Source organism: Phasianus colchicus, chromosome 2, assembly GCF_987193195.1.
Source record: "Phasianus colchicus chromosome 2, bPhaCol1.hap1.1, whole genome shotgun sequence".
Taxonomy (NCBI): Eukaryota; Metazoa; Chordata; class Aves; order Galliformes; family Phasianidae; genus Phasianus; species Phasianus colchicus.
Window position 1 is genome coordinate 41,579,148 of NC_143437.1, and position 18,309 is coordinate 41,597,456.

General features: G+C 38.1%; 1 protein-coding gene across 7 annotated transcripts in view; it reads right to left on the reverse strand.

Moving 5' to 3' along the window:
• SMOC2 (SPARC related modular calcium binding 2) overlaps window positions 1-18,309 on the reverse strand; it is a 134,531-nt gene that overhangs the window by 98,525 nt on the left and 17,697 nt on the right. For 5 of the 7 annotated variants that reach the window (XM_090135468.1, XM_090135467.1, XM_090135471.1 and 2 more), the window contains exons 1-2: window positions 15,894-15,916; window positions 2,010-2,105 (exon numbers count right to left, since the gene is read on the reverse strand). The exons of 1 other annotated variant lie outside the window; for it this stretch is intronic. In XM_090135468.1, the coding sequence (XP_089991594.1) occupies window positions 2,010-2,105; window positions 15,894-15,905 (108 nt within the window). In that variant the 5' untranslated portion in view covers window positions 15,906-15,916. Of the gene's footprint in view, window positions 1-2,009; window positions 2,106-15,893; window positions 15,940-18,309 lie in introns of those variants that run through there. One more of the 7 variants, XM_090135472.1, reaches the window with a different exon arrangement.

Below are 18,309 nucleotides of genomic sequence, written 5' to 3' on the forward strand. Positions count from 1 at the left end.
ACTCTGTTGTTTAAGCATTCTGAGTATCGTATACCTGGAAATGTGAAGAAACACTATAAGAAAGAGGGCTCCAAACCTTTTCTTTTTTTCTCCTCCATTTGGTTTTGTTTTGAAAAGTAACTTTAAGATAGTGCAATCATACCCTTTGAAGGACTATTCACCTGAATAGTTTAATTCTAGGATCTGATTCCATCACTATTAAGGTAAATGCACAGACTTCAATAGGAGCAGGCTCGGGTTCAAGAGCAGCACTCAGTGCTGATGAACTATCCTTTCAGAAGGACCTTTCACTGTGTCACTTGAATGCTCCTGTAACACCATCTTTGGAAACACAAAGCACTCCCTTTACATGAATCATGCCAAAAGTTGCAAAGTTGAAGCAACAGAACCAATGCTAAAAATGAACCGAGGATCTTGATTTTCAAGGCATGACAAATATTGACAGTGACACTAAAACTCCCATTATCTGACTACATTCATTCACTAAGATTAGGAGTCTTCTGTTTTCCACTAAAACACTCACTTTTGCTAACTGAGCCCACTGTATTCACCATAGATTAAAATAGCCCATGCATTTAATACTGAAGATACCTAGTAGTAACACAAGGCTACCACAGCAAAGACAAATGGACTGCATTTTTTTGCTCCAAAAACAGTTTACTTGGCTCTTCATGGATAAAAAATTCTTCCTGTTTTTCTCCTATAATTACTCATAGCCCCAGTTTAAGGTAAATAATTGGTTTCTTTCATACTGCACCATCAAAACAATTGAAAATCATATTGAAACTGTGGTAGACGCATACAAAGCTTGCTGTATGCACTGCCTGAAAATTGAACTGTACATTGGGATGGAAAGCATGATTTTATTTTATTTTTTAAGTATACTGTTGAAAGCTGAACTGTTTAAGATAGAGTAATAAAAATACATATTTTTTTAAACACAACTGTTATCAGAAAAGTGGTGTTCTTTGTACATATGTTCAACTGGAGAGATTACAGTCTTTGCATTTCTTCAGTAAATACATAGATTCTGTTTCTTATTTCCAGAGGCATTGGTGTCTTTGGTTTTGAAGTATTTTCAGTTAAGTACAGGAGTTCAGAGTTACGTAACACCTAAAGATTAACAGAACTTGGGTTACCAGAGACAAAACAATCTACCATTAAATTTATCCTTAAACACAAACTGAAAGAGTTTCAGCTTTGAAGGTATCCTATTCTGCATGTATAGCAATCCACTGTTTTTTCTGTGTGTCCTGTGCCCTGTGTTCTGCATTTTTCTTAAGTCACTGGCAAGTTTATGCCCTTCATTCCTGTGGTACTGTTATTAGTGATCTTTTTTTCTTTTTGGCGGCTTGTTCTCATTTAGTGTTTTTTGTCAGTTGCCAGAAGTCACACAGGGAAAAAATAAACAGAGAAACAGTGGGATGTATTGTCTATGTATTGAATTATCCTCTAGTTTACTTAAGCTTTTCATGAGTACTGGTCCAACTTTCAGAATACGAGTGGACCAGCACAACCATCCAGTTAGTTTACCCACACATAGCTAATCTGCCTGGTTTGTGTCTTTAATAACCACAGTTATACTTGGGAAAAAACTGGAACATTTTACTTTTTAATCTCGTTCAAAGACTGTTCATATGAAAAATATTTTGGCTCCTAAAGTGACGAAATGCTATTTTAAAATGCATATAAAATCTAAGCCAGATCAACATTTCTAATCCTAAAATAAAATTCTCAAATATAAAGAATACACACATATACCCCTAAAGTGTCTGAGGTAGCTTAAAACAATAAAACTATGAGCCATGATCCACAATTGAAAATAAGAAACATTTGTCTGAATCTTTATCCTAACATTCAGAAGTGTCCACATCCACTACAGAACACCGGACATGAGAAACCCTGAAAAATCAGCTTTCAGGTGGTCTCAAACTGCATTCTCTAGGGCTGCCATTCTCATGTGATTTTTTTCTGAAATCACGAGAGAGAATCCCTCCCTCCCAGCTCACCTCTGCAACCTTCTCTCTGCATACTCCAGAAGACACCAGCTCTCCATACCAGTTCAGCAGCAATTTCAAGCTGATGGGTGTCAGAAAGAGAAATTCCTACAAATTCAGATAATCAGTGTTCAGGAGAGTTGGTGGAAGATGCATGCAAATTATGTCTGATCAGTAGCCTCTCCTACATTCAGAATTTCCCCCCAAGAAAAAATAATACTTCTTCCTCACTTCAGATGGTTTACACTTTTCTCCTTGACATCAAGAAAGCAGTCTAAACACCCAGTAAATAACTCCATTCGCTTTAGAAATGATTTCTTAAAGAAAAAGGGGCATCCCTTCAACAGCTGAAGTGAAACAGTATAGGATGTTGTGCTACATACTGGTAGGGAACAATCTCCCTTTGTGGGGGGACAGAAAGGCTCTGCTAAACAGGGCTTTTCTATATCTGAGTTTCTATGGAACTCTATTTAATGCCTATCGTGATCAGCAGGCAACTGGCCACTCTCCATATGGCTGGTTGCCTTCCCTTCCTAGGGAACTAAAGAACACAGAAGGCATCTCAAATGACGAAGACACAGTATGAGACAATATCACAACAGAACATTTCTTTTTATAATTTAAATCAAGTAAGCAACTGATTCACGCAGTGCAGAAACTCGATAAGACTTCAAAGGTCTAATCCTCAACCTACAAAGCTAACTTGCTGACAATAACTGCAGAGCTCCAATTCTCTTACATTTATCACTGCCACCAGCTTCTTCAGAACAAAGTATTTTGGGAGGAAGGCAGGTGGTAGACTCTGAGAGGTAGATTTTACTCTTGTCAAACTGTTGATTTTAAGATAACAGGTTACTAGATTCAAATACTGTAATCTTCAGAAGGAGATTCAAATACTGTAATCTTCAGAAGGAGAAATCATAAAAGCAAATAATTTAGTGAACATCTGGAATATACCAGAGTTTGACAAGCAAGCCTAATGAGAGAAAACACTTTCTTTAAGGAGAGAAGAACCTGGCTGTGGTTTTCTCAAGCCACTGCCAGATCTACTTCCACCCAACTTTGGGGTTTTACAGAACTCTATGTTCATTTATGCATGAGGCAAAAACATTTTTTCCTTTAATTCAAAACATTATTTTGCAAGGCAAGAAGTCATTAGGAAACCATTTATTTCTAATTGTTATGAGAACTTTTGGAAACAAAAAACCCTCATATGAAAAACAAAAGTTGTGTATATCTAGAAGATGGTGGAGGGCTCAACAAACCATGATCCAAAACAGGCAATTCATCAGAATATAAAAGGTTATTTTCCAAGTTCTGTCACATTGCAAGTGGCTTTGCTTTCTTGGCAGAATGCATTTCCCTTGCTGTTCTTTGTCTTTACACATCAGCTGGCCTGTAGCTTATAAATCTTCTCTAAAAGATTGCCCAGCAGCATCAGAGAAAGTTAAAAAAAAAAATCAAGTCATGATTAAGTCATACTGGCAGTTCATTATTTCTTTCTCTTCTAGACCCATATACATGAGATTTCCCAACAACAAAAGGAATTGCTATGGCTGAGAAATCTGACTGAGGAGCATTTGCACTGTCTCCAATTAAGATCAGTGAGTGAGGACCCACCATTTTAGGCACTGCAAAAACTGTAAAACTGAAAACGGCATTCCACATACTGTACTGAGAGTGAAGAATTAACAATAGCAGAGACTTTTGCATTCCAGAAGTAAAAATTCAGTGCTCTTTCCAAGCACAGTGAATCTAAGAACAGGCAGGAGAAACTCTCATCTATTGATTGACTTCCTTTTTGAGACTTTCTGGAATAGGATGCAATGAGAACCAATTCTCACACGCTCATTATGCACTCAAGGAAGCTTAGGTAATACTTGTATTAAAAAAAAAAGTCTTCCAACTGCTTCAAAAATATAAAGGAGAGAAGAAATAGAGCTCTAAAGAACAGCTATATCATTTTAATTAGATTTTCTCTCTCTCCAAAATGGAAGAACCAATGCCCAAATCAACTCTTCCCAAAAACTTACCTAAACACCATATTTCTACAACACAAGGATAAAAATATTTGGAGTCCAAAGTCTTTGATGCAATATTTCTTATTTGTAGCTTCCAGTTGTACTGGAAAAAAGTCACAAGAGCTTATCCTCTCAGATTATTTTTGTTGGGAACATAATTACTCCATGATACAGATGTTGCTTCTATATCCAACAAATTTTAAAAATGTGTAGGGATGGCACCTACAAAATATTTTACAATTTCTCTGTGGAAAATAGCTTGCAAATAGTGTCTCATACAGATTACAGCATTCAGAATAATACTTAACAGGCATAGCCACCCCACCAGTGCCACATTCTATTCCTCCTCTGTCTACATGTTGCATATACTGGAGTCTATGACCTGGCTCTTGCAAACCATATTTCATCTTCTGTTGCTGATGAGATGAAGCATAGCCACAGGTGTTTCTCCATGGTATGTAGTTACTTTGGAAATCCAGAAGCAACACAGAATCACAGAATTGCCAGGGTTGGAAGGGACCTCAAGAATCATGGATCTCCAACCCCCCTGCCACACGCAGGGCCACCAACCATTCCACCTAATGCTAGAGCAGACTGCCCAGAGCCCCATCTAATCCAGCCTTGAACACCTCCAGGGATGGGGCATCCACAACCTCTCTGGGCAGCCTGTTCCAGTACCTCACCACTCTCTGCAAAGAATTTCCCCCTGATGTCCAACCTAAATCTCCCCTCCCTCAACTTAAAACCATTTCCCCTCATCCTGCTGTTATCAACCCTTTCAAAGAGTTGATTCCCCTCCCCTCTGTAGGCTCCCTTTAGGTACTGAAAGGCTGCAATGAGGTCACCCCATACAACAACATAGCTAATTTCAACCAAACTTCTTCAGCATGTGAGGGGGAAAAGAAACAGAGAAGTCTAATTTGGTTCTGTTTTGGGGGGGGGGGGGGCTTGTTTGTTTTAAAACGCATTCCGCACCACAGTTCCAGACAATTTATTTTCAGCAGCATCATTAGTTGATTCTGACACATTTGCCATAGGTTTGGCAATGGCTTGAATTTTGTCTCCCGAGTAAAAATGTATGTTCAGATGTGAAGCTGTCTGAAAAGAAGGAGCTACCCAAGTACCACAGATTAATTATAGAAATGACACAAATCACCCTTGCAGCACCCACTACTGAGAGAATCCATAGAAAAGAATCACACTTAAATACTTCTTTAGGATTCACACATTTCAGAACGTTTAAAAAAAAATCTAAGTCCTCTGCAGATCCATGCAATTTCTAAATATATGCTACTTTCATCATAAGATCACTCTTTACAACCTTCCTCTAGGAAGAGAAATTCCAGCAGCATCAGTTTGTAGACTGAACTAAGCTACAGAGATTCAATAACTTGTCAAGTGTCACCAAGGAAGTCTGCAGCAACATTAGGAATTAAATTCAAGACTAAAAACCCATTCTTGTTTTTTAATCACACTCATCATCTTTCCATTCCTTCCTACAAAAAGATTTACTTATGGCTGAAAAAAGCCCATGCTGTTAACAAAGGGTGCAGCAAGAGAAACTGTATGAATCCATCAAAATTGGCAATTATATTTACTTGTTAAAAACACTTGAGGATACTCTGTAAACGAAATTATGATTCTCTTTGTATCCATTAAAAGAAAACGTCTTTGTTGAGGGCCATTCTTAAGGGGATTTGGATGATGTTCCAAGAAAAAGCATGGACTGAGTTGTTTGGCTTGCATGCCATTGAGTCTCTATGTTTTGAAAACTACTGTGGCACTTGTCATTTTTTTGAGCTTCCAAGGTTCATCCTGAATTTGAGGTCTTAGACAATTATCTTCCATTTCTGAATCTAGAAGTATATAGGGTAGAGACCCAGTATTTTATTACTAAGATGTATACAGCTGCAAAGTTCTTAATAATAATGATAATAGAAACAAACAAAGCATGTCTACCCAAAACTCAGGCAATACTTGTAGTCAGGACTGTCACTTATGCCTGCAATGAACTAACCATAGATGATGCATTTTCTCTTTGCATTTTTTTCAGTGCTCACCCCAAAAATCAAACTACCATACTTGTTTGTCTCTGTAAAGCATTTCATAAATCATGAAAGAAAGATGCCATATAAGAGCAAAACATTATCTGATTGCCAAAGCCACAAGATCAGCATTTGAATGAGGCCACAGAGTTGACTTTAATGTTAGTTCTCTGGCTGAGCCTGGATTACTTGCTTTTTCTATGACAGCTTTGCACAGTGCTTATGTGCATTACAGCTCCAGGAACAATTTTCAGTTTTCTTTCATTTCTTTGGTGTAGCTATAAAATATAGGTAGTATGACATCATTCTCAACATATCCATCAAAGCATAAAATAGATGTTACATTCATGTTTCTGTAGCAATACAGAACCTCTCAATACAAAAGTCTATTTTATACTGTTTTTCTCAGCAATGTTCCTGTCCTTGAATTTTGCCATTTGTCTAAAATCTGTACCACAAAACCTCTCAACAGCAATATTGTAACCAAATTACAAGTTTACCTGAGAAAAATAGCAAGTACTCCAGCCAAGGAGAGTATGTTCCATTGCACAACTTCTACATCCAAATATTTTAATCTTTTCTTCTCCCAGTTGGAAAGGTAGCAAGGATTATTATAGCAAGGAGTTGAGATCATGATTTATCCACTGCATACCGTGCATTTAGTATCAGCACATCTACCAGATAAACTAAATAAACGACAGCAGAAAGTTCTGAACACAGAGTATTTAAATTACGTGCCTTTGTTTGCTGCTTTAATAGGGATGCAGCTGTAAACTGGCTAAACTCCTTGCCATCGTGCACTAAAAATTTTATTAAGGAAACTAAACTCTGCTTGAAGATGAGAATGTTTTGTTTCTGTAAAATATTGTTGAACCACACAAGGATCCAAACTAACTATATATGGAGCAAGAAATGTTTTTGTATACCAGTCCAAAATATTCTGTTACTGATTCATTGGTAATTTATGACTGGTTTGGATATAATTTAACTAACCCTCATTGGTTTGGGGAGGTGAAATGACATGAGTCAGCTGAAATTAATATGATAAAGAACAGCTCATTCTCATTGCTTAAGTAAGTCCAGTCAAAACCCTGGCTCTTTCAATAGTGTCTCAACCCTAGTTTTTGAGAAAAAGCAAATACAGAGTCATAGGAATTCTACAATAAATGGAATTTGCTATCTCCCAGTTCAAATGCCGAATAGCCTTATACAGATGGAAACAAAACATGCTTTCACATGTACATAACACCCAACAAAATAATAGACCAATACAGTACTTTTCCACATGGTATTTTTATTAGCTAAACTGCTTCGTAAACTGTTACTTGCCCATTACTAAACCTCCTTTCTTCCACACATTTCTAAGCCTAAAAATCTTGTCAGTCAGGAGACACTCTACATTCTTTTACATAACCCTGTACAAGAATCAAATCAAGATCCTGTTCTTTGGCCACAGTGAAGTCACAACCAGGAAGCATTAAAACCTAATCCTCTGTCACTTCCAAATGTTCCTTTAAAATAGAGAAAGATGCTATGAAAAATTTAATTAGTGAATTCTAAGACTATATCAAACTGTCCCTGAAGTAGTAGTACAGAAAAAAGAGTTTTTAAACTGAATTTTGAACTACGAAGAGGCAGGTGATTTGGTGCCTCCAATATAAAGGGAATGGATTCAGGAGTTATCTATGCTCAAGCATTCATAAAATTCCAGTAGAGAAAGTTAGTGATAAGAATTGGAGAAACATGGTTCTCAGCAATGAGCAATCTTTTACTTTAAACCTTTAAGTCCTAACCAAGATTACCTCAGTTATCAGTGTGGGGAAAATATATCATTATCCAGCCACTGTAGATGTGCCTATCCTTAAGCCTTAAGAGCTATAAGTTTCCCCTATTCACCCAATAGGTATCCTTTCACTTTTGAATTTCCCCCAGTTTAACTTTCTAAACAAAATGAGAGCTATCTGAACACTTCATTTGAACTTGTGTTCCAAAAACACATCCTGATAATCATTTAAATGACTCATCCCTGATAAGCAATATATGATATATAATAAAAACACTAGAGCCAAAGCAGACTTGTTTTTCTGCATCTTTTTAAGCCTCTCTTATGAGATTGAAACTACAGCTGATAACTGCTAGAAAGCTAGCTCGAGTTCTCACAAGGCTTGTATTTTATGGACCCAGCAACAGGAAACCAGATGTTCCTCACAGGATTCACTCTTGTGAAAGTTTAGAAATACTGCCAGGCCCAGGAAGAAACAGTCAATGAATATTCATCCTTGCCTGTCTCAAATGTACACACCTAAAGGCAACTTATAAAGAGTTTATCAAGACGTATATCTTCCTCAGCCAAGGCAAAATACTTTGCTGAAGAAGGGCTTGCAGATCTAATGATATATTTTTTTCCCTATTATTTTATTGCTGTCCCAGAGGTATCTGAGTTAACTATCTTCTATGCTATAGAGAGTACAACATGAAACTCCACAGGCCTCATTGTTTTCAGTCTTGCTCCCTTAGTGGCTAATACTTTCATGCGAAGTGTTATTGAACACTGTCTGGTAACTGCACAGATCTTACCCTTGATTCACCCTGTTTTATATTGTTCTTGGCTAGAAGAGGCAAGAATGAACAATCCTTAATGAGAAGTCTGACCATCTTCCTCCAGGGGAATTGCAGCTGGGCAGAGACCACATGCTGTCCTGGAAATATGAAAATCCGTGAGGCAGTTTCTCCTCGCTGATATGATATGACACATCAGACCACTTCTACTAGAACAGGTAAGCCAAGCACCCTCCTTGATGAGAGAGGAAAAGAGCAACTACGTTCAAGTAAAGATAAGAGTAAATGAATAGCAGTTTATTTTCATCCAGCAGGAACCTGAAAACACATGAAGATTAAGTTCTAGAAGTCTGGAAAAATTACACAGGAACATTAGATAAAAGACAAGTTTTGCAACAACGCTTCCAGGAGTTCTTGCTTCTGGCCAGGACATGAAATGCCACAGGGACAGTTACATTTCAATCCAAAAAGGGATATGGATACAAGAACAATGAAAGAGGGGATAAGAAGGGAAAGGGATAACAAAAGCAAGACTTCTGCAAGCTCTGTCTAACCTAAAGAGATCTTGGGTTTCTTCACAGCTTAAGTTCTGTTGAAACTTTTATGTAATTCAATAGGAAAAGCTGGATTGACTATAAACGATTCAGCTCTGTACCTGAAACACTTTCTAACGTTGGTTCCTAATTGCTGATAAGTAGCAGTCTTAAAAGTGAAGATGACAAACCCAGGGCAATCAGTAAGGTCCACTGGGACATGGTTATGAAAGTGTGAAGACAATGCATTGATGGTATGAGAGCATGGAAAAGACCAGCGAGGTGTGAGAAAGACAGCAAGGAGAATACAACAATGGCACTGATACCTACCTTTAAAAAAAACTGCAAATGACTATTGTAAAGAGCTGCCAGTCTTACTCCATAATGTTTTTTACTTGCTAGCATAACTGCAAGATGCCTACATACATGCAAAGACTTGCAGACATGCATCCCATAAAGATGACACAAACAATACGTGCCCCTTTTATACTACTAGCATACAAAGACACTGTATAGAAAGCCTAGATATTTTCTCACATCTACTGGCATCAGTTGCACTGACTTCAGCTAAGTTACTCCTGATTTACATCTGTGTAAAAACAAGTCCAACATGTTCATGGAAATACTCTGCACAGCTGGGACATTTTAGACACATGAAATAGAGGTTAGCAACAGCATGTGATTAAAGAAAAACCCAAACCACAGAGTTTAGATCTGAATCCAAATCCTCTTCATGCTCGGGGTGTTTTAGATCCAAAATTTTGATTCAGACTCCTGTCTATATAAATTGTAGCAATTCATAATTTGGTGATTTAAACTAATATATCATACTGAACAGACCAGCACCTGTTTTGGATTTTTACAGACATCGTGGCAACTGGTAAATTAAGTTGTGGAACTCGAACAGTAATGAGTACTGGTCTAGAACAAAAGAGAAACATGGAAAATAAACACATTAGCAGGCAAGTCCCAACTTGCTGTTCCATTGAAATAACAGCTTCCATTGTCCATGATTCAGATGTGAACAGTAACTTGCTGTATCAGCAAATGAGATAATCAGAACTTACTCCAGAATTGAGCAGTAGAAACAGCTACAACAGAACCCAACAATTTCCAGCATGGAAAAAAAAAAAAAGTTATGCTCCAAAAACATTTTCTGCTTGAAGTTAGAGCTCAATTTGTATGAATATTATCCATCAATCCCTCAACCATTTCCTTGCCAAATACTTCACTTTAGAAGGGGAGGAGGGGAAGGTTCAGATGAGATCAAGAGGTACCCATCTATGAATATGGATATATTTAATACTCTTCTCTAGTACCCTAAAATATTTCTGAAATTGAAAGTACGTGCTTTTAAACATACTGAAACTAGCTCTGTAAGATTTAACTCAGTAATAAAATGAACTTATCGTCCCACTCTTGAGAATCAGTGTCCAAACCAAAATATTCCAGCAATGCAGTTAGTTGTGGGAAAGAGGTTTCTTTCCTACAGTGTAGAGTAGGAATTGTGCATATGAGAATGTGTTTTTCAATTAAGTTAAAGATCTACTAACTCTAGACACAGATCATAAAATCATAGATGTTTTCTCTCATCATGGTGGTATATTCTGACAATCAAGCTAACAATTCAGAAATTTCAGGACCATGTAAAATAAGCCTTCATTTCTCCTTTCACTCTGAGTTGTGATAATCCAGCCTTCATAGCACTGTAGTCATGCAACTTTGGATTCTGTTCTTCAGCAAACAGTACAAAAGAATCCCAGAACAGTTCAGGTTGGATGGGATCTGGATGTCCACCCTTCCTGCTCAAGGGACACCCAGAGCAGAATGCACAGGACCACAGGTGGCTTTTGAAGATCTCCAAGGAACTGGCTGCACAGTCACCCACACATTCAAGAAGTACTTCTTGATATTTAGACAGTCTCTTGTGTCCCAGTCTGCATCCATTTCATCCTGGAACAGAGAACCACTGGAAAAAGCCTGCCTCCATCCTCTCTGCTATTGATGAGATCACCCCTAAGACTCATCTCTGTGCTAAGTAATCCCAGCTCTCTCTCCTTATAGGAGAGATGCTTCTGTCGCAATCATTTTCCTGGCCTTTCATTGGACTCTTTCCCATACATCCACATCTCTTATACCTGGAAGCACAAAACTGAACACTGAAAAAATGGACATAAATTGCAAAATTCAAGCTCTATGCTCAGTAGTAGTGCTTACACATACAAGATGTTTGACTCTATCCCACATTTTCATAATTAATCAGTAATTTGTCTTTTCCCAATTTAAAAATATCCACCCCACCTGCTCCCACTCAACCATTTACATTATTTCCATAGGTTTCCCTGGATTAGCAATAACAATACTGCATTTAGTACAGCCACACTCCCAAGCAGATCTTCAGCCTCAATCTTCATGTTAGCCAGAAAAAAGCACTATTCACTAGAATACAAACAGATTTCAGCTGACTGTGCAGGATGATCTTGTGACAAAGCAACATATTTGAATCAAGGCAAAATAATACTATTTCACATTGACATCTGAGCATTAAACACAAAGAAAATGAATCCTCACATCAGCAATGGATTCATTAGAAGAACCGATGTTATGAAAAAAATTATTCTTCAAAAGAGTGGTCAGATACTAGAATAGGCTGCTCAGGAAGATGGCTGAGCCACCAGCTATGGTGGTGTTCAACAAACACTCATAAGTTATACTAAAGGACAAGTTTTAGTGAGGAAATGGTGGTAGTAGATAGAGTTGGACTAGATGATCTTGGCAGTCTTTTCTAACCCTGGTCATTCTATGACTATTAAACCCAGCAAAGATGTAGGCATTTCCAAACATTCAAAATTGGTAGAAAACAGTGTTTCACTGACCTACGCTGCAACACTTGTCACATCCAGACGCTGTTTGCTCTTCACAAACAATGAATGCAATGCTTTCACAAGTTGGAAAGATTTTTTTTTTAATACAGAAATCTGATGCATCAATCTGTGTATACTTGCATATGCTTCTACACCTTCAGAATTGCATGAACTGAGAAGGTATTTCTTTTTATACAACTCACATGCCCTTCTACAACCTCCTTTTTGGAGTACTTCACCAAGAAACTCTGAGACAGAAAGATAATTGAATAAACTTAGTTATAGGGTATCTGATTAAAGGTCGAATTAGCAAGGGAGTACCCAGGAAATTTGTTTTAGTACCTACTCATATTCCAATTCTCATATCAAAAACAAGTATACTAACAGATTTACAGAAAAAAAGTCAGATTATTTCAGTGGCTTCAGTGGCTGTTATTCAGTTTCAGTATAGAACAGGTTTATTATGCAGGCAGGAACCACAGGTTTTGTTTTATCTGGATAATTCTGTTTACTGATTTGACTATTAGTACCTTTTTCTAAGTGTTAGAATATTGGAGGTAACTTTATTTCCATTAAACGGGAATAGAAAAATTCATCTATATTTCATTCAGAGCTTTAATTAACACTCAGCTTGATTAAAAGCTTTACATCAGAACTGAAATAAATGGAAAAGTGTCAGCAGTTTCCAAGAAGGCCACGTTACTCTTTGCCACTCCAGCTGTATCTTAAGAGTATATGGACAGACTTCTGGAGCTTCTAGAAGTAGTTCATTAGTGGCAGTACTTTTATTCAGCAGTACTGAAAGTAATGCTTTAGATCTGACCATTTTATGCTAATAAGTTGACAACGTTCCCTAGACTGTGCTATAATTCTGTGCAAATAACTACCTAGCAGATAGAGCTAAAGAGATTTGCAGCTTGTGGTTTAAATTCATTTAACTCACTAAAGTCAATAAACTGTTGGCTAGATTGGTCAGTGTATTTACAAGACATATTCATCAGGATAAAGTAAAGACAAATAAACATGCCTTTTTCAGGACTGGGTAACTCACAAACATTTCCTTCCAAAAATCAGCAGCTGGAAGTGCCCACGCAAGATCAGTGCACCAGGTTTTTGACCCAACCAATAGCTACTGGTTAAAATTTACAGGGAAAAGCACTAGCAACACACACCGCACCCACTGAAAACCAGAGTACAATGAATCACCTTGCTTCATGACTGAAGCCTTCTCTGAAATGCAAATTCAACACTCAGAAATAGGAAGCAGGTGAGGATGTCTCTATCCATATTTCTTGCATGTAATTCATTGTTTTTATGTTGCAATTTCCTATTGCTAAAAGCCAGGCATCACTACAAATTTTTACTTATTTTATGAACTGTAAGCCTGCCCAGGGAAGTTGCAAATTAATTATGCCATTTCAGTTAGCATGGTTCAGGACAAGTAAAAGAAATTACACTGAAAATGTTCAGCTTCAGGATTTTTTTCTATCTACTAAGAAACAATTTACTACTTTATCCTTGTTTTATCCTTTCTAGAGTCTATTAATAGAAAAGCTCCATGGACACAGTCTTAGTGTTTTCCTGAACTAGTGAACTCGGTCCAAGAATCAGTAAATCACTAACAATAGTGCCTTTGTTCTCAACCAGGTAAGAGCTTCATACATTCAGGGGCCAGTTGGACGTGGATATCATCTGTTACTAACTTAAGAGGCTGGTGAATGTTGCCAAGGATCCACTTCTAATAAAACATTCAGAAGCATTTACTCTCATCATCCTAAAATAAGCAAATGAGAAAGCATTATCTTTCTTGAAGACATCTATATTTCAGGAGATGCACGTTTCACCTTCAGCCTCCTTAGAATATTGTACATTCTTCCTACAGTTAAGGTCTCTAATCAACACAGGATTTTCTAAGGTGTTTACATTTATTTTTTTTCATCCTTGCAGCAGAACAGTTTACCTACTGTTGTATGGTATGGGACAAAAAAAAAAAAAAAAAAAATCACTGAAGAAATTCTGCCTATTACCCCTGAAAAAAAGCAGCGTCTCACAGAAAACAAAGTAAATAGAAGTCAAAGCCATCACTGTGAACCCATCCATAAATACTGTAGGTCAAATTATTTTGAGTTGCAGCAGTGCAGCTCCTTCAATTTAAGTAAAGACTACTATGTAAGGGAATAATTTTTCTATTATCAAATGTATAGATACAGCAGCTTTTAATCACAAGAGACACAAAACAGGACTCAAGGAAAAACAATCAGCAGAAATACTCAGTTTCTATTTGGAAAAACGTGCTGTAAACTCACTGATATAGAACACTCCAATGTTTAACAAAGACTACGCAACTTAAGTACACAGCAGCAGCTTCAGCTAGGAATTTCAGGTGAATTCACAGTAAACATACACAGGGGACATAACAGCCCAAGATGTAGCCCTCCCTTTTTCACTGTTCCTGTTACGTGGCTTTTGGGAATATCTTCTCAACATTCTGCACATACTCCTGTCTCTGTTATCCCCAGAAAGAAGTCCAAGATTTAGTCTTTCAACTACAAAGTCACGGTACAAATCCCACACGGTACTAGTACTCCCCCTTCTGAAAGCATCAGCAAACCTTTGAGAGCCAAACTTACATGACAGCATACAAGATGGCACCAAGTTCATTCCAAAGTCCAGCTCTGGAGCCTTTTTCACCTCTCTAAGATTTTTTAATGGTTGCTTATGTTAATAATTTAAGAATTGATTTGTCAAGCAAATTATCTTCATTTCATTCTACCCCCAGTGGAAATAGGGTTTTTTCCTCTGATCACCTAAACAGAGACAGGTTGATGAATTTTGGTTTTCTCAAGAAGACATTGAGAAATCCACAGTTGTTCCTGTCAGATAGCCAGAGGCTTCTACATCTTCTAGGCAGAAATAGCTTGATAGAGGCAGTTAGCTTAAAAGACATGTGTTTCTGAACTATTCTCATTAAGAAAAGAATCTCTCCTCTATATCCCTTTAGCAGCATTTCAGTATCTCCCTCTAAATGGTTATGCAAGATCAAGCAACAAAACTGATCATCACCCTAACACCTTCCCTGCCACATAAAGCTTCACAACAGCTTCCAGGAGCTTGTTTTACTGCCTCACAACTAAGTTCTTCTCTCATACGCATACACAGCAAAGAACTTGGTAAAGATATTAGATAAGAGCAAGGCAGGGCACAAAGATGACGGCAAAAGGGCAACAGAGCATTGCCCGGCAGCTCATCACAAGTGGGATGGTGGTTTAGTACCCCTACCTCAAACCAAACTTCACTGCATGGGAGGCCTTCCAACAGAGTAAACGTAGCATCTACAGAAGGCATACAACATACAGCAACAAGATTCCTATTCAGAACTGCAGCATGCAGATTGCATCTATCTCTAGAGCAGAAAGAAGATGGGCCTCATTCCCAGAAGGAACAAAACCATCAGCACTCAGTACAACCAACCTTACAGCTTTCTCAAGAGACATACTTTCATAACCTTCCTGAAAGGCATCAGGCTGGTTCATAACAAACAAATAAATAGAGCAATAACATTCTTGTGGAACACATGCCAGGAGGAAGAGCTACATTTAAGCATAAGCAGCACCAAGACTTTTGCAGAGCACAGAACTGAGATTACAGACTACCACCAGCAGCACAAGTAACTTCTGATAGATCCTCAGAAATCAAAGAAGGTAACAGGACACCTAGAGGAGCCACACATCAAGAAGCTTCTCACCTTCTCAGCTGATACATTAAGCAGCCTCCATCAGCAGCACAAATAATCAGCAACTAAAAATCTCTGTACACAGAGAAAAACAAAAAAACAACAACAACAACAAAAAAAAACATCCTTCTCCCCACATACCATCTTTACCATCAGCTCCCCTACCTCCCTCCAGACTAATATCAGACTAATTTCTGGCACCACCTGTTATAAAGAAGTAGTGATCTGTTAACTGTTATAAAGAGGTCAAGGAGAGGGCTGGCCTGTTGCACAGCTGCAGCATATCTCCTTCAATTGGAACTGCTGTGAATGGGGACAGGTTTCATTCCTTTTTTCCTTCTGGAAATCCATATCATCAATCTATTCAATATGCTACCTGAAAGTTTGTGCTGATAAAAAGAAAGACGTATCTTTAAGTAGGCTATGTTAAAAAGCAAGACTGTTGAAACGAGGTGACAAATTCTGCACTTGAGAATCTCAGCAAGGAACTGGATGGAGCACTTAAGTTTAATGCATTTACTGTGAAGGCAGATAGGATTCACTGATATGCTTTTTCCTCCATGTAGATTATTCCCAAGTAGCTCCTGTTTGAAGGTTTTAATCATTTCACAAGCTAATGCTTATCCCAGAGAAATACATCAAAAGAAATCAATTAGGTCACATGCACAAAAAAATTTGCTAGCTAGCAATAACAACTTCTATGATGACTGTGAGATTTTTTTCCCATTATTTTAAACCAATTTTAAGTGCATCCATGTCAAATAAAAGAGGAGCTATGAATAGAAAATGTTCATCAAATTATGAAAGTGAGCCCTTCTGCTTCATATGTCAGACACCATTTTGTCAGACTGCCCCTCTGATGGGAAGGTTTCACTTCTACTGCCATACCACCAATAGTCGCTTCTGATGTTGTGGGCCAACATAATTAAATAGTAGGCATTACTTTCAGATCAGCCCTCAACATCAGTTAATATACATAAGCAACAGAATTTATTTTATTTTTCCATGTTTTTTGTTGAAACATAAAAAAATAGAAAAAAAAGGAAGAGCAACAAAACCCTAAAACTAGTGGGATCTGAGACCTTCATTTTGGTGAAATGAACACATCAGCCTGGTTTAACGGCAGAGGCTGCAGCTCTCAGTGAGTTCTCCAGGTGTTCATGGCAGATTTTTGATGAAATTTTATTTTTCCTGTGCTTCATCCTTGAAAACATTTGTTCACAGATGTATATACTGCCAAAAAGCATGACATGAATAAGGTGTGAAGTGCAGGCTATTTCTCTCTCATAAGATAGGGTTTATAGAAGTCTGGTAAAGAGACATGGTCAAATTTTTGAGTTGAATGCCTCACTGCAATTCTGTAGATTTTATATGAAAAATTGCAGGTCATGTATTTATGCTGACTGACAACGGAGTTGCAAATGTACCAAAAAAGTGCTTTTTTTCAGCAATCTTGAAACTTGTTCTCAAATTCCTTTATCAAAATTGAAAGCACAGCTGCGTATTTTTCACTGTTCACAGGACTTCAGCCAATGTATCAAAATGCATAAAATTGTTCGCCATAACTTCAGTCAGCACTGTGCTGTTCCATCCCTGTGCCCTGGCTTCAGCCCAGATGACATCTATCACATGTTGATGTCTAACTGTTGCTGAGTGATGGGTGCACATATATGGTTGACCAGGCTGCTTGGCAGAGAGGAGCCACTTCCATGATGGTGTGGGGGCAGGGAGTGGCCTCATATAGCCAGTGGGCCATGGATTGAACATGCCTGATCTACTGCTGTACTCCCACCACCTGCCTCTGACGTCGTGGGCCAACATAATAAAATAGGAAGCATTATTTTTGGAGCAGCCCTCATCGAAACTGATCTCACAAAGGTATTTCTGGGCTGAACATTAGAAGGCAGGTCATACGTCTGCTAGATACCTGCAACTTGTTTATTTCATTTAGTCTTCTGAAATTCAAAAACATTGAAAATCTGATGATTATCAGCATAGTAACCTATGGCATCTCTGCACAACCCAGTGGAAAACTGCACTCCCACATTACTGATGATGTAGGCAGGTATCTTTACTCAGTGCTGCATGGCTCTGAAGACCATAGCAGCTTGGGCCCTGTGCCATAATAGTATACTTATTCTGAGTTTCCTATCAGCCAGGAGTGTTTGCAAAATACTCGGCTCTGCAGCATGGAAACACAAATCATCTACTCTGCTTCCCTTGTATTCACGCACATACTCAGGCATGCACACAGACCCATCTATGCTTTCACAGGTTTGCACTTCACATGCTTACACTTCACAGTTTCTATGGTGTGGAGAGCAGGGAAAGCAACGTGGAAAGCAATTTATTCATTTCCTGTTGTAGCTTACTCCAGCACACACCAGAGGAAATCGTGGATGGGGAAACTGCGTCTGTATGCTGTCATGTCACATATATTAATGTGAGCACTCAATAGTTTAGTAATTGCTGTCTAGTGAAAAATAGTCAATATGATGTGGGAACCTAGAAAGACTAGATCTCTCTAGACATCCTGGTGGATTAGCTGTAAAACCAC